Here is a 17,206-nt window from a genome sequence, read left to right on the forward strand (position 1 = left end):
TCTCTGTTCCCACCTTTCCCAGTCGAACCAAACTGCTCCTGTACTCTGTGACCTTCTCTCCTGACAAGGTGGAGGAGTTTTTGTCAAACCTCGACTCTGATTCTGCAACTGGACCAGATGGCATCAGCCCACGGGTCCTAAAATCCTGCTCTGCCGCTCTATCTCACCCTCTCTCTGTTCTTTTCACCCTATCTTTTGCTCAAGGTCATCTGCCAGCATCCTGGAAATCAGCAAACATTACCGCTTTACACAAAAAAGGTGCAAAAACAGATCCTTGCAACTACAGACCAATCAGCCTGCTCCCAATTATCAGCAAAGTCATGGAATCCATCATTGCTTCGGGTATGAAATCTTTCCTCTTCTCCAATGGCTTGATCTCTGATCATCAATTTGGTTTCAGACCAGGTCACTCTACTCTGGACATGCTGCTTCTGCTGTCTCAACAATGGATGGAGGTCCTCAATGCCAAACAGGAAATCAGAGCTGTCTCCCTTGACATATCACGTGCCTTCGATACGGTCTGGCACCCAGCTCTGCTCACCAAACTCTCCTCCTATGGTATCCATGGAAATCTCCATGCATGGCTTGCGGACTTCCTCTCTGGTCGTAGTCAACGTGTGGCCCTGAATGGATTTCTCTCATCTCCCCTTCCCGTTCAGGCTGGAGTTCCCCAAGGCAGTGTGCTGGGCCCTGTGCTTTTTCTGGTCTTTATCAATGATCTCTCCGACTCTCTGGAAAATCCTCTGTATCTCTTTGCTGATGACTCCACTCTCTGCCGCTCCATTCCTCTTCCCTCAGATCGGCAGTCTGCAGCCTCCTCACTCTCTGAAGACCTGGACAAAATCACAGACTGGTCAAACATGTGGAACATGTCTTTCAATCCTGACAAATCTCACACTCTTATGATGTCTCTCCGAAAAGATCGACTGGACAACCCTCCCATCTACTTTCTCAACAATCCTCTCCAAGAAGTTCTGTCGCTCAAGCTTTTGGGTCTCACCATCTGCCATGATCTTTCTTGGGAAAACCACATTTCCAAGCTGGCCTCCAAAGCCAGTCGCCGACTGGGCATCCTCCGTCGTGCGAAGTCCTTCCTAGGCACACCTGAGCTCCTCACCACATACAAGGCTTTCATCCGCAGCTCAATGGAATACTGTTCTCCCCTATGGGCTGGTGCTCCTGCCTCACACCTGGCTCGGCTTCACGCTGTTGAATCCAAAGCTTTCAGAATCATTGGAATCTCCCGCGATGAAGCTATCTCTGAGGGCCTTTCACTCACTCACCGCAGGCAGGTAGGTGGTCTTTCTGTCTTCTACCGACTCCTCTCCGGCCTTGCTCCCCCAGCTCTCTCTGTGCTCTATCCCCCAAATATTCCTACAGGTCGCACAAGATCTGCCAGCCACCCTCTGATGGTTAAACTGCCGAAATCTCGGCTCTCTGCTCACCTTCACTCTTTCATTCCTCTTTTCTCCCGCCTCTGGAACAAACTCCCACACTCACTTCAATCACACTCCTCCCTCCAGGTCTTCAAAACAGCTGTTCACCACCATCTCTTATCTTCCCCCATCCAAAACCTTGATCTTTTCTACCCCCACTAATTCACCCCAGATCCACCTTGTTTGAAATTCCAACTTCTTTCCTGGAAGTCTTGGCAGTGTCCATATGTTTTATACCTCTCCCACCCCCCCCCCCCCTTCCCATGCCTCCCCCCCAAAGCCCTCTCCCTCCCACAGTTCTCTCGATGTCTCCATGTCTCTCGGTCCCTGCTCTCAAATGTTGTGTTTGTGTCCTTCCCCATCTTGTCTACCGCTCCCGATGTTATTTGTTTTGTGTGTCTGTTTGTCTTTCTGTGTGATTAATGTTCGCTCTTTCACGAGCCTCGATCTTGTATACAAAAAAAAAAAAAAAAAAATTCATTTGCCCCCCTCCCCAAGGGGGTTTTCTCCACCGTGTGGGTTTTCCCTGCCATTGCCATCAATGGGTTTGCATGTTCAGGTGTATATCAATCGTGGCATTTTTCCAAAGACGTTTTTAATAACAAAATTAATGATAATCGCATATTGTTAATGTTATTACAAAACAATATTGTTGCGGATCCCGGGTTCGTCGACGTACTAAGGGGGGTTTAGGCCCTGCTCCCCCTCGAACTCTGGGTCCACTGAGGCCGTCGACCACAACTACTAAACTCGTGGTCGACGGATTGCTCGGCAATTTCAGCCACCGAGCCCGCAGCTGCGCGTGGAAGCGTTAACGATCACAACCCGAATACCTTCAGACACACGCAGCTGTGAGAACGGGGACTGAACCCCGCACGAGTCGCACTGATTCATGACGCCCGAGCGGTTGTGCGTCGTGTGACCCGTGCCGTTAGAATATCGGTCCCGATCGAGCGGTTTTAATTCGGGCGAAGCTAGGTCAATAGATGGGAAAGGACAATGACGGCCAGGTTGGAAGTACCAAACACAGTATTTATTCACAGTATGTACAGAACACAGACAAAGCGAAGAATCTTAACAGCCTTACCTACGTTCCCAGACAAGGGCCCTCATTCGTTCGGGGAAGGGGGGGAAGAGGGTAATGCGCAGGGAAACGCAGCCACTTCGTGCAGCTCGCCCGGATGGGCTCGGTCGTGCGGCTTGTGCGAATGGGCTTGGTGGACGAAAGCCCCAGGAACCGCTCCAACCCAAGGCACCAACAGTCGGGGATGATCGCGGCAGAGACGACGATCAATGACATACACGTACCAGGAGCAGGAATCAGAGGAGCGTTCAGTATAGCAGGAGCCCAGCGAGAGAGAGAGAGTGTGTGTGTTCTGGGCTGGGTTTTTATAACCCCCCGAACCCTTTCCCGAATGTCCCATGGGTCTCAATTGGCCGCCGGGGGTCACGTGACATGACAGCTCTTCATTGGTCACCCTCGGCCACTCCCTTTAGCTCCCATTGGTTGCTCACTGCTCCTCCTCCCAGGAATGTCTCATTCCTCCTGCAGGGAAGGTTTTATTCCTCCTTCGGGCCTGCAGGGCCTAGGGTACTCCCATGATGAGGCACTTTAGGCTTTGAGGCCTACAGTCATCCTGCCTGACTCAACGCATACTTGGTCTTTATTACTAAACACTGGAAAGGGCCTATGCTTTACATTTAATAAGAAATAACTAACTATAGGAGGCTACATGTTGTGGTGTAACTAACTATAGGGGGGTTGCCTTTATTCACAAAACTGCAACAATATTAATACGAATAATGTCCCACCTCCCCAAGGGGTTTTTCCTCATTGAACAAACATTGAGTCGACGTTTATAAATAGCTTATCATTGCGTTTTCGTGGGAGCAACGGCCCATACCAGAGGTAAAAATATTATAAACCACAAACACGTTTGATTACCCTTTTAAATAGTCGTCAATGCTGTTTAACACTAAATTTAAATAAATTTGGAGGATTCTGGACATCAGTCTATGCTTATCACGTCAAGGAACGCACCTGATGGTACATCTACTGTAGTCTATATACCCCACAAGAATTAATATCAATAACACGACCCTCCACAGGTATGCGGAAATATCGGCACAGAGGGTGAGCAAGGGTTTCCAAAAGTTAAGCGCACTTGACTGTATTGTTATTAACAAGCAGGTAACCATGGAAGTTTTGCGTACCTGTAATGTAAAATGTGACGTCAAGTCCTCAATCCCCTCCCCCCAACCCGAGTCCTCACACCGCTCCCCCCCCCCCCCCACTCCCCCCACCCACCCTACTCCCCATCCTGAACCTCTTCTCCCAAACCTGAGTTCTCAACCTCCCACCCAGTCCTCAATTCCCTACTCTCAACCCCAAGTCCTCAACCCCGAGTCCTCCACCTCCCCTCCTGACCCCGAATCCTCAACCCCGAGTCCTTCACCTCCCCTCCCGACCCCGAATCCTCAACCCCGAGTCCTTCACCTCCCCTCCCGACCCCGAATCCTCAACTTCCCTCCCCCGACCCAGAGTACCCCCCCCCCCACCCCCACTCCCCGTTCTCAACCCCTCCTCCCAAACCCCAGTGTCCTAAACCCCGAGTCCTCCACCTCCCCTCCTGACCCCGAATCCTCAACCCCGAGTCCTCCACCTCCCCTCCCGACCCCGAATCCTCAACCCTGAGTCCTCCACCTCCCCTCCCGACCCCGAATCCTCGAGTCCCCCCCACTCCCCGTCCTCAACCTCTTCTTCCAACCCTGAGTTCTCAATCTCCCACCTAGTCGTCAATTCCTTACTCTCAACCCCAAGTCCTCAACTCCTCCCTCCCTATCCCCTTAAAGTCCTCCACCTCCCCTCCCAAGCCCGAATCCTCAACCCCGAGTCCTCCACCTCCCCTCCCGACCCCGAATCTTCAACTCCCTCCCCCAAACCCGAGTCCCCCCATTCCCCGTCCTCAACCCCTCCTCCCAACCCCCAGTGTCCTAAACTCCAAGCTCTCAACTCCAGGTCCTCATCGACGTGTGCTATGTTTCCACCACTAAGCTTGTGGCTGTATTGCTGAGCCCCATCTGTAATACAGTGTGGTTATTCGAAATGCAGTGTGTCTCCTTTTTGTGGTTGCAGAAAAGTGCCCTGTATTTGAGAAAAGAGTTACCTGTCAGGATTTCGCATCGGATCCGTGGATTCCGCAATCTACCCTTCATCGTTGGCTGTCAACCCGATATCTTGCACGTGGTACTGGCAACAGTTCATCCACTGACACGAACACCGTTGTAACCACACCAACCAGACAACGGATGTTGATCACGGAACGCCGTACATGCATCGGATAACCCAGAGCTTTAATTGTATTTGTTTTCGTGTGTACAGCATGAGCTTTACATCAGAGCCTTCCATGTGCTGTCTGAATTCCCCAAGGTGGGTGCTCGGGCTTCTTTTCACCTCGTCGAATGCACACCGCGCTTTCAACCTTGGGCTTGTTCTCTTGGCTTCTAAAGCTAAACTCTGTGGCGCGCAGATCACCGACGCAGAGACCGAGATGAGGTTCTGTCAGTTGCTCAAGCAGTTATTGGATGACCATAAGGACGTGGTCACGCAGCTGGCCGAAGGCTTTCGGCAGAGTCGTCGACACATTAAGGTGCATGTGACCTCCTGGGTTTGTTTTTTTTGTGACATTTACCGTGAATTTTAATTTGTCGATGTATCCGATAAACGTTGCATGATCTTTGTGACAATTTTATCCGCATGATGTGGTGTGATTGCTTTACCTTGGACAGCATTTTAACCCCACGCCATGTCATGTATGACCTCTGTAATATAGGACACACTGGTACAAGGTATGTCTTTAGCATTTGCCAACGTCTTGTACTCCTCTGAATTATCTCTGACCTCCGTATTTGGCAGTTGTGGTCCGTATTTAATATTGTATTTTGGTGATTTGATTTGTACGTTAAGTGGTGCTTAATTCTATTTTGGTGATTTGATTTGTATGTTAAGTGGTGCTTAATTCTATTTTGGTGATTTGATTTGTACGTTAAGTGGTGCTTAATTCTATTTTGGTGATTTGATTTGTACGTTAAGTGGTGCTTAATTCTATTTTGGTGATTTGATTTGTATGTTAAGTGGTGCTTAATTGTATTTTGGTGATTTGATTTGTACGTTAAGTGGTGCTTAATTCTATTTTGGTGATTTGATTTGGTACGTTAAGTGGTGCTTAATTGTATTTTGGTGATTTGATTTGTACGTTAAGTGGTGCTTAATTCTATTTTGGTGATTTGATTTGGTACATTAAGTGGTGCTTAATTGTATTTTGGTGATTTTGACGGAAATCTCAAATTGATGTGGCAATTATGTAACCAAAATTGACGTTGATGAGAAATGAGAACTGAAATGGACAGTCTGCTTTAAACCACACTGCTCCATCACCTGGATCTGCTTTAAACTGCTCCTTCACCTGGATATGCTTTAAACCACACTGCTCCATCACCTGGATATGCTTTAAACGACACTGCTCCATCACCTGGATATGCTTTAAACCACACTGCTCCATCACCTGGATATGCTTTAAACCACACTGCTCCATCACCTGGATCTGCTTTGAACCACACTGCTCCATCAACTGGATATGCTTTAAACCACACTACTCCGTCACCTGGATCTGCTTTAAACCACACTGCTCCGTCACCTGGATCTGCTTTAAACCACACTGCTCAGTCACCTGGATCTGCTTTAAACCACACTGCTCCATCACCTGGATATGCTTTAATCCACACTGCTCCATCACCTGGATATGCTTTAAACCACACTGCTCCTTCACCTGGATCTGCTTTAAAGCACACTGCTCCATCACCTGGATCTGCTTTAAACTGCTCCTTCACCTGGATATGCTTTAAACCACACTGCTCCATCACCTGGATATGCTTTAAACGACACTGCTCCATCACCTGGATATGCTTTAAACCACACTGCTCCATCACCTGAATATGCTTTAAACCACACTGCTCCATCACCTGGATCTGCTTTGAACCACACTGCTCCATCAACTGGATATGCTTTAAACCACACTACTCCGTCACCTGGATCTGCTTTAAACCACACTGCTCCGTCACCTGGATCTGCTTTAAACCACACTGCTCAGTCACCTGGATCTGCTTTAAACCACACTGCTCCATCACCTAGATATGCTTTAATCCACACTGCTCCATCACCTGGATATGCTTTAAACCACACTGCTCCTTCACCTGGATCTGCTTTAAAGCACACTGCTCCATCACCTGGATCTGCTTTGAACCACACTGCTCCGTCACCTGGATATGCTTTAAACCACAATGCTCCATCACCTGGATATGCTTTAAACCACACTGCTCCGTCACCTGGATATGCTTTAAACCACACTGCTCCATCACCTGGATATGCTTTAAACCACACTGCTCAGTCACCTGGATATGCTTTAAACCACACTGCTCATTCACCTGGATCTGCTTTGAACCACATTGCTTCATCACCTGGATATGCTTTAAGCCACACTGCTCCATCACCTGGATATGCTTTAAACCACACTGCTCCTTCAACTGGATATGCTTTAAACCACACTGCTCCATCACCTGGATATGCTTTTCTTTTTTTTTTGTATACTGAATCGAGGCTCGTGAAAGAGCTAACATTTACTTCACAAACAAATCAACCAGACAAACAAAATACCCAAAAGGAGGGAGCGGAAGACAAGATGGGGAGAGAAGGGGAAGCACACAAACACAACATCCGAGAGCAGGGAGATGTGTGGAAGGGAGAGGGCCCGGGGGGAGGAGGCATGGGAGGGAGAAGTATAAAACACAAGGACACCAAGGACTTCCTGGACAGAAGTTGGTATTTCAAAAAAGTGGAATTGGGGTGAAATTAGCGGGGGTAGAAAAGATCAAGGTGTTGGATGGGGGAAGATAAGAGATGGTGGTGAACAGCTGTTTTAAAGACTTGGAGGGTGGAGTGCGATTGAAGAGAGTGAGGGAGTTTGTTCCAGAGGTGGGAGAAAAGAGGAATGAAGGAGTGAAGGTGAGCAGAGAGTCTTGATTTTGGCAGTTTAACCATAAGAGGGTTGCAGGCAGATCTTGTGCGACTTGTAGGAATATTTGCGGGACAGAGCCCAGAGAGAGCTGGGGGGGCAAGGCCAGAGAGGAGTCGGTAGAAGACGGAAAGACCACCAACCTGCCTGCGGTGAGTGAGTGAGAGGCCCTTGGAGTTAGCTTCATCGCGGGAGATTCCAATGATTCTGAATGCTTTGGTTTCAACAGAGTGAAGGCGAGCTAGGTGTGAGGCAGGAGCACCAGCCCAGAGGGGAGAGCAGTATTCCATTGAGCTGCGGATGAAAGCCTTGTATGTGGTGAGGAGCTCAGGTGTGCTAAGGAAGGACTTCGCACGACGGAGGATGCCCAGTCGGCGACTGGCTTTGGAGGCCAGATTTGAAATGTGGTTTTCCCAGGAAAGATCATTGCAGATAGTGAGACCCAAAAGCTTGAGTGACAGAACTTCTTGGAGAGGATTATTCAGAAAGTGGATGGGAGGGTTGTCCAGTCGGTCTTTTCGGAGAGACATCGTGAGAGTGTGAGATTTGTCAGGATTGAAAGACATGTTCCACTTGTTTGCCCAGTCTGTGTTTTTGTCAAGGTCTGCAGAGAGTGAGGAAGCTGCAGACTGCCGATCTGAGGGATGAAGAATGGAGCGACAGAGAGTAGAGTCGTCAGCAAAGAGATAGAGAGGATTTTCAAGAGAGTCAGAGAGATCATTGATGAAGACCAGAAAAAGCACAGGGCCCAGAACACTGCCTTGGGAAACTCCAGCCTGAACAGGAAGAGGAGATGAGAGAAACCCATTCAGGGCCACATGTTGACTACGACCAGAGAGGAAGTCCGCCAGCCATGCGTGGAGATTTCCATGGATACCAAAAGAGGAGAGTTTGGTAAGCAGAGCGGGGTGCCAGACCGTATCGAAGGCACGTGATATGTCAAGGGAGACTGCTCTAATTTCCTGTTTGGCATTGAGGACCTCCATCCATTGTTGAGAAAGCAGAAGCAGCATGTCCAGAGTGGAGTGTCCAGGTCTGAAACCAAATTGATGATCAGAGATCAAGCCATTGGAGAAGAGGAAAGATTTCATATCTGAAGCAATGATGGATTCCATGACTTTGCTGATAATTGGGAGAAGGCTGATTGGTCTGTAGTTGCTGGAATCTGTTTTTGCACCTTTTTTCTGCAAAGCGGTGATGTTGGCAGATTTCCAAGCAGATGGAAGATGACCTTGAGCAAAAGAGAGGGTGAAGAGAACAGAGAGAAGGAGTGAAAGAGCGGAAGAACATGATTTTAGGACCCGTGGGCTGATGCTGTCAGGTCCAGTTGCAGAATCAGAGTCGAGGGTTGACAGAAACTTTCCACCTTGTCAGGAGGAAAGGACACAGAGTCCAGGAGCAGCTGGGTACGACTGGGTACGGTGGGTATGGAGAGGGATGGGTTTGGGACACAAGCTTTAGAGGCAAACACAGAGTTGAGGCATTCAGCTTTTTCACGTGCGGAGTCAGCCTTGTGGCCATTTGAGGTGAGGGAGGGGATAGAGGGGGAACAAACACCAGAAACAGATTTGACCAGACGCCACCAGGATTTGGAAGAGGGAGACAGATAAGAGAGTTCGGTCCTGAGAACGGAGAGATATTGTTTCCTGGCTCTCCTGAGGGTGGACACGCACTTGTTTCGGGCTTTGTGAAAAGAAATGAGATTTCCTTCCGTTGGATTTGCTTTCCAGGAGACGAAAGCAAGTTGTTTCTGGGCAATAGCCTCACCACAAGATTCCGTGTACCATGGACGGGAGGAAGGGAATGACAACTGAAGACGAGATGGGATAAATCTGTGCATGAGAGAGAGCAATTTACTTTGGAAGAATTCCCAGGATGAGTTGATGTCAGAGGCAGTAGAGATGGGAGACCAGTCCAGATGATTGATGGCTGCTTGAAGACCGTGCCAGTTGGCCTGAGTGAAATGCCAGACTCGTCGACGCTGAGGAGGCTCTCTGAGAATGGTCAGAGAGATGTCCACTTTAACAAGCACATGATCAGAAGAGCCGATTGGAGCAGAAGAAGAGCAGCAGACATTTTGAGGGAAGTTAGTCATAACCAAGTCCAGAAGAGAAGATGCTCCGTTGACTGAGATCCGGGTTGGGAAATTGACAGATTGTGTCAGTCCCAGTGAGTCACAGAAGTCCTTTGCTGAAGAGCCATGGCTGGTGAGAGAGGTACCCACCCCCAGCCAACTAGCATGGTGACAGTTGAAATCACCACATATGAGGAAGAGAGAGTTGGGATGGGTAGATAGAAGTTGGTCCATATTATCAGACAGCGAGATGTCGATGGAGTCATCACTGTTTGGTGGACGGTACAACACACATATGAACAAAAGGTGGGAGCGAAGGGGAAGCCGTAGCCAAAGGTATTCCTGGGGGTGAGGTGGAGAGAGGGCAGTGCAGGGCGAGTGAGGAAGAGAGTTTTTTATAAAGATAGCATCCCCACCTCCAGGATGAGGCTCAGGTCTATCATACCGGAGGAGGGAGTAACCTGGTAAAGATACCAATGAATCAGAGACATCATGAAGGAGGAAAGTTTCTGTTAAGCGATCACTTTAAACCACCCTGCTCCATCACCTGGATATGCTTTAAACCACACTGCTCCATCACCTGGATATGCTTTAAACCACACTGCTCCATCACCTGGATATGCCTTAAACCACACTGCTCCATCACCTGGGTCTGCTTTAAACCACACTGCTCCATCACCTGGATATGTTTTAAACCGCACTGCTCCATCACCTGGATATGCTTAAAACCACACTGCTCCTTTACCTGGATATGCTTTAAACCACACTGCTCCATCACCTGGATATGCTTTAAACCACACTGCTCCGTCACCTGGATCTGCTTTAAGCCATACTTCTCCGTCACCTGGATATGCTTTAAACCACACTGCTCCATCACCTGGATATGCTTTAAACCACACTGCTCCATCACCTGGATATGCTTTATACCACACTGCTCCATCACCTGGGTCTGCTTTAAACCACACTGCTCCATCACCTGGATATGTTTTAAACCGCACTGCTCCGTCACCTGGATATGCTTAAAACCACACTGCTCCTTTACCTGGATATGCTTTAAACCACACTGCTCCATCACCTGGATATGCTTTAAACCACACTGCTCCGTCACCTGGATCTGCTTTAAGCCATACTTCTCCGTCACCTGGATATGCTTTAAACCACACTGCTCCGTCACCTGGATATGCTTTAAACCACACTGCTCCCTCATCTGGATATGCTTTAAACCACACTGCTCCATCACCTGGATATGCTTTAAGCCATACTTCTCCGTCACCTGGATATGCTTTAAACCACACTGCTCCATCACCTGGATATGGTTTAAACCACACTGCTCCGTCACCTGGATATGCCTTAAACCACACTGCTCCTTCACCTGGATATGCTTTAAACCACACTGCTCCATCACCTGGATATGCTTTAAACCACACTGCTCCATCACCTGGATCTGCTTTAAACCACACTGCTCCATCACCTGGATATGCTTTAAACCGCACTGCTCTTTCACCTGGATCTGCTTTAAACCATACTGCTCCGTCACCTGGATATGCTTTAAACCACACTGCTCCTTTACCTGGATATGCTTTAAACCACACTGCTCCGTCGCCTGGATATGCTTTAAACCACACTGCTCCATCACCTGGATATGCTTTAAACCACACTGCTCCATCACCTGGATATGCTTTAAACCACACTGCTCCGTCACCTGGATCTGCTTTAAGCCATACTTCTCCGTCACCTGGATATGCTTTAAACTACACTGCTCCATCACCTGGATATGGTTTAAACCACACTGCTCCATCACCTGGATATGCCTTAAACCACACTGCTCCTTCACCTGGATATGCTTTAAACCATACTGCTCCTTCACCTGGATATGCTTTAAACCACACTGCTCCTTCACCTGAATATGCTTTAAACCATACTGCTCCTTCACCTGGATATGCTTTAAACCACACTGCTCCTTCACCTGAATATGCTTTAAACCACACTGCCTCTTTACCTGGTTATGCTTTAAACCACACTGTTTCTTTACCTGGATCTGCTTTAAACTTGATTTTAAGCGATATATTGTGGATTTTGTGTATATATTTTGTGTGTGTACATACAGTCGTGGCCAAAAATATTGGCACCCTTGCACTTTTTTCAAATAATGCACCATTTCTTCCAGAAAATTGTTGAAATTTAAAAATATTTTGTTATCCACATTTGTATGTCTTTGGTTTTCAGTGGAACAAAACAAAAAAAAGCAGAAAGAATTACTAAATCTTAGCTTATTCCACACAGAAATCCTAAAATGGCCTGGACAATATTATTGGCACCTTTTGGAAGTTGTTAGAAATAATTAGATTTCAAGCAGGTGATTCTCCTTTACTTTGGAATTAAACTCACCTGTGGTGAGTTGCAGGTGCCTGCAATATAAAAATCACTCATTCAACCAGTTTGAATGGAGAAAAGGAGTCATTCTGTTGTTTTGTGTCGGTGTGTACTGCAATGAGCATGGAGAAAAGTAAGAAAACCAGAGAATTGTCTGAGGAGGTCAGACACAAGATTGTAGCCAATCATGGACAATCTCCAGAGACCTTGATGTTCCTGTGTCCACCGTACGCAATGTTGTCAGGAAGCTGAATGCCCATAGCACTGTAGCCAACCTCACTGGACGTGTCCGAAAGGGAAAACTTGATCGAAGATTGCGAAGGATTGTTCTAATGGTGGAGAAAGCACCTCGATCAACTGCCAAACAGATTCACGCTGACCTTCAGACACAAGGTAGAACAGTTTCAACTTGCACCATCCGTCGCCAACTTGATGAAAGGGGGTTCTATGGTAGGAGACCCAGGAGGACCCCACTGCTGATAGATAGACTTAAGAAAGCCTGACTGGAGTTTTCCAAAACACACCTGAACAAGCGAAAATCCTTCTGGGAGAATGTTATGTGGACAGATGAGACCAAATTAGAGCTTTTTGGCAAAACACATAATCTCTATGTTTACAGAAAACAAAATGAAGCCTTCAAAGAAAAGAACATCTTCCCTACAGTCAAACATGGAGGAGGTTCAGTGATGTTTTGGGGTTGCTGTGGTGCCTCTGGCACTAGGTACCTTGAATGAGTGCATGGCATCATGAAATCAGGAGATTCCCAAGGAATTTTGGAGCACAATGATCAACCCAGTGTCAGAAAGCTGGGTCTCCATCGAAGGTCATGGGTCTTGCAGCAGGACAATGACCCCAAACACACTTCAAAAAGCACTGGACTGTTCTGTAGTGGCCAGCACCGAGTCCAGATCTAAATCCCATTGAACACCTGTGGGGAGTTCTGAAAACAGCAGTTGGGAGAAGGCAACCTTCAAATCTGGGAGAACTGGAGCAGTTTGCACAAGAAGAGTGGGACAAACTGCCAGTAGAGATGTGGAGGAAGGTCATTCATGGCTACAGGAAGCTCTTGACTGCAGTTATTTTGTCCAAAGTCTGTGATACCAAACATTAAGTCGAGGGTGTCAATAATTTTGTCGATGCCATTTATTTTTATTTTCTGATTTAAAAGGATTTATTAAGTTCTGAATCGAAAATAAAGGTTCTGTAATATTAACAGTGAAATAATGAATTGTGGAGACCAAATACTTTTGTCAATTTCAACTTGTTTTTTGAGAAAATTGTGAGTTATTTGAAAAAGTGCCAATGTTTTTGGCCACGACTGGATGTAAAATAAGTGTCAGATCGAGCTTGTATCCACAGTTGTTTTAATATGCATCACACGAACCACTGTGAAAACGTATCGATCTTTGACACCTTCACCGTAACCTTTGAACATCCTTGAAAGCTCACGTTGTTTTCATGTCTGTTTCTCCTCCTGCCAATACTCCCAGGACGAATTTCTCCTGCGGGCTTTTCTGGACAAGACGCTCACGTCACGACTAGGCATGCGCATGTTAGCCACACACCATCTTGGCCTACATGAAGAGAAGGTTATTACTTGCACCTCTTTGCTTATTCCAATCCATTAACATCATCCCTTCAATCCTTCTCCCTCCCATAACTTTTTGAATCTTCTTTTTTTTCCACCTCTTCTCCCGCCCCAACAATGCCTTTTTTGCTACAAACTTACTTTTCATGTTTCTTCAGCCAAACTATGTTGGAATAATCTGCACACAGCTGTCTCCACGCAAACTGATTGAAAAATGGGTGGATTTTGCCAGGTAAACACAGCATGTGCTGCGCTGCGCCCCATCAACCCATCTGTTTTAGTCTGTCTACTGCTGCCGTTCCCTCCCTCCTCCGTCTTGTCTTGCCTTGCATTTACAGGCCCCTTGGTGCTGTCCTGGATAGCTTTGTCTGCATTTTAATTTGGATCGAAGACATTCGGTAAACTTTAGCAAACCGAAATATGTTGATCCTTAATGTTATTTTGGAAGTGCGATAATGACGTTGCAAAAAACCCTTTCACCTCCCTCAGACGACTCTGTGAACACAGATATGGTGGTGCCCCCTTGGTACGGATCACTGGGCACGTAGCTGCAAGGTTCCCTTACATTCCTCTTCCTCTGGACTACATCCTACCAGAGCTGCTAAAAAATGCAATGAGGTAAATTGAGATAACCTCTTGGTGCTCATTCCATGTAGCCATCTTATTTAGCAACATCTTAACTGTTGTAATGGTTGGGATGTTTGCAGGGCGACCATGGAGAGTCACACGGACTGTCCAAGCAACGTTCCTGATGTGGTTGTCACAGTTGCTAACAACGATGTGGATTTCATCATCAGGTTGTGTGCTCATTAATACTATAAAGAGCCCCCTTTTCACCTTATTTTGACCTAAAAAAATAAATAAATTAAGCTTACACAGTCTGTGGAAATGAGCTAACAGTGAGAAAGTCCAATACACACACACACACACACACACACACACACACACACACACACACACACACACACACACACACACACACACACACACACCACAACTTTACCGCATAAAAAACAAAAAAGAGCAATCAGAGGTTGCAGACCCTCGCCAGGATGTATTTTTTGTGTTTTTTAAGGCTTTTGTGTTAAAACAAATATGGCGGCCGAACCACGTGACCGATGACGTCATTATTATTCTTTTTCTTTTCTACACCAATTTATGCATAGATGACGTTCAAGAAATTTCATCTTGATCGGATGTACTTGTCGAATTATGATGTCATAATGGATGGAAGAACCTAGACGTAATCATTAACAAATCGTATTCCCCATGGAGAGTTCTTTACAATGAGCCATGTCTCAATTTTGTCTATGTAGCGCTTTTGGAGATATGGAGGTGCAAAGTTTTTTGGTTTTTCCAAGATGGCGCCCGTACAACGTGACCTATGACATCATGAAAAATTATACAGGAGGAGATGCACCTATGGTGAAAATTTCCTGTCAATCGAAACAACGGTTGCAGAAGATCATTTATTCTGTGCAGACAGACAGACAGACAGACATACAGACAGACAGACAAACAAACAAACTGACTCAAATGCAATACCCTCACTTCTGGCGAGGGTAACAATAAACGGACAAAAACCTTAGTGAGGTGAACCAACCATTCAATGAGAAAAATGATTTCAAAATCATCCACCTTGAAGGAAATCAATGTCGTCTGTTTCACAGCGATACTATTTATTCAAGAAGAAGTAAAGGGCAAACAACACCAGAAGAAGAAAAAACAAGGCTCCAAAAATATAAACCAAATTCCACCTTGGAGACAGAGATTAGAGACACAAAGAGAGCAACTGTGGAAGGAAGTAGGACAAATACAACAGTTCAGGAAAGGATACAGACACCCAAAACTAAAAAAGAGAACCCAAAGAATAAAAAACAAACACAAAATCGAAGACAAAGACCTCGAGTGCTTGTGTGCTGAAAACAAACTCAAAATAGAAATGATAGCAAGGAAGATAAAAACTATGAAGAAGGAAACAACAGCAGAAAACAAAACCACATATTTGAAAGTAAACAGAAAAGATTTTACCGTGAATTGGGGAAACAAAAGCAGAATGTGTTAACTTCCCTTGAAAAAGAAAAACTGGAAAAATTCTGGAAAGGAATTTTTGAAGATCGAAAAGAACACAACAAGGAAGCAGAATGGATCCCAAACTTGGAAAAGAAGAAGCAACATCTTGAGGAAATGCCCCCATTGACAAATTGATGAAGAGAAAATTAGAAAACAACTTAAAAAGCCAAGGCCCAGATGGAATTCCAAATTCTGGCTAAAACAACCTGATGCTCTTTACAATCTACACCAGAACATTTAACAAACTGATCCAAGAGGAAAAGACAGTGGATGAGTGGGTCGCAGAAGGGAACACTTTCTCATCCCAAAATCGGAGGAAACCCATCTTCCCCACAAGTACCGGCCGATAACCTGCCTACCAACATACAAACATACGAACTGCTGACAGGAATCATCATAGGAATGATGTACCATCATCTAACACAGCAAGGAGGTTTAGAGGCAGAACAAAAGGGATGTAAGAGAGGGTGTTGTGGAACAATTGACTACCTACTACTGAACAAGGACAAACTTGAAAATTTCAAAATGTGAAGAACTAAATTGTCCACCACATGGATAGACTATATGAAAAAGCTTTTGACAGTGTCCCACATTCATGGATGATAAAATGCCGGTAAATATACAAAATCAATCCCTAAATAATCAAACTGATTGAGAAAGCAATGGAGCTCTGGAATACCATTTGATATTACAGCACTCAGAAGGGGATATCGAAATACCAGATGTGAAGATACGGCGTGGGATCTTCCAGGGAGACAATCCTCCCCCCTTTGTTTTGTCTGGCTCTGGACCCACTAAGTGACCTCATCGATGAACAAGGACACGGATACACCCGAACGACCAATATACGAGCATCCAAATAAATAGGAAAGGTGACACATCCACTATGCATGGATGATTTAAAGCTCTTCTCTCCTAATGACAAAAAAGTGACAGAACAACTAAAACAATAAAACAATAACAGTTTTCTGAGGACATTCAAATGGAATTTGGACTAGACAAGTGTTTTAAGTGCACATTTGTACAAGGGAAACCAACAAAACAGACAACGTGAAATATTCACCTTGAAACAACAATACAGAAGTTAGAAAACGAAGCATCATACAAATACCTCGGAGTTGAAGAGGGCCACCAAATAGGTCACAAACAAATGTGCAAACCAAAATCTAATCTGCTTGTTCTCGTCACATAACCAACTCGTCCACCAAGTTTATTCATAATCTCGTCCATAACTTTTTTAAATATCATGTTATGATATTGCTTTTCGTAATATCATGCTTTTCAGCGGATCTCTCGATGGTGAAGAATCACCTAAAAATTAAATAATTCTCGTATCCGAATGCATATCGTGTTTGGCCCTATCTCCCAATGGTGAAGAATCACTTTAAAAATTCTAGTGGCCGGATCCGAATCCGGATCTTCACCAAAATCTAATTATTTCATCTTTGTCACATACTCTACCTCTCTGCCAAATTTCGTCTAAATCTGTCCACAACCTTTTGAGGTATCTTGTTCACAAACAGACAAACACGTAGACAGGGGTGAAAACATAACCTCCATCCGCCTTTGGTGGTGGAGGTAACCAGCTCGC

The 17,206-nt window shown here is 45.9% G+C and overlaps 1 protein-coding gene across 2 annotated transcripts in view; it reads left to right on the top strand.

Moving 5' to 3' along the window:
• BCKDK (branched chain keto acid dehydrogenase kinase) overlaps nucleotides 1–17,206 on the top strand; it is a 71,883-nt gene that overhangs the window by 35,182 nt on the left and 19,495 nt on the right. For both annotated transcript variants that reach the window (XM_068123908.2, XM_078782940.1), the window contains exons 3-9: nucleotides 4,573–4,683; nucleotides 4,819–4,866; nucleotides 4,967–5,086; nucleotides 13,445–13,543; nucleotides 13,701–13,774; nucleotides 14,032–14,160; nucleotides 14,250–14,339. In XM_068123908.2, the coding sequence (XP_067980009.2) occupies nucleotides 4,573–4,683; nucleotides 4,819–4,866; nucleotides 4,967–5,086; nucleotides 13,445–13,543; nucleotides 13,701–13,774; nucleotides 14,032–14,160; nucleotides 14,250–14,339 (671 nt within the window). The remainder of the gene's footprint in view (nucleotides 1–4,572; nucleotides 4,684–4,818; nucleotides 4,867–4,966; nucleotides 5,087–13,444; nucleotides 13,544–13,700; nucleotides 13,775–14,031; nucleotides 14,161–14,249; nucleotides 14,340–17,206) is intronic.

The sequence above is a fragment of the Myxine glutinosa genome, chromosome 8 (genome assembly GCF_964187855.1).
Source record: "Myxine glutinosa chromosome 8, kmMyxGlut1.1, whole genome shotgun sequence".
Taxonomy (NCBI): Eukaryota; Metazoa; Chordata; class Myxini; order Myxiniformes; family Myxinidae; genus Myxine; species Myxine glutinosa.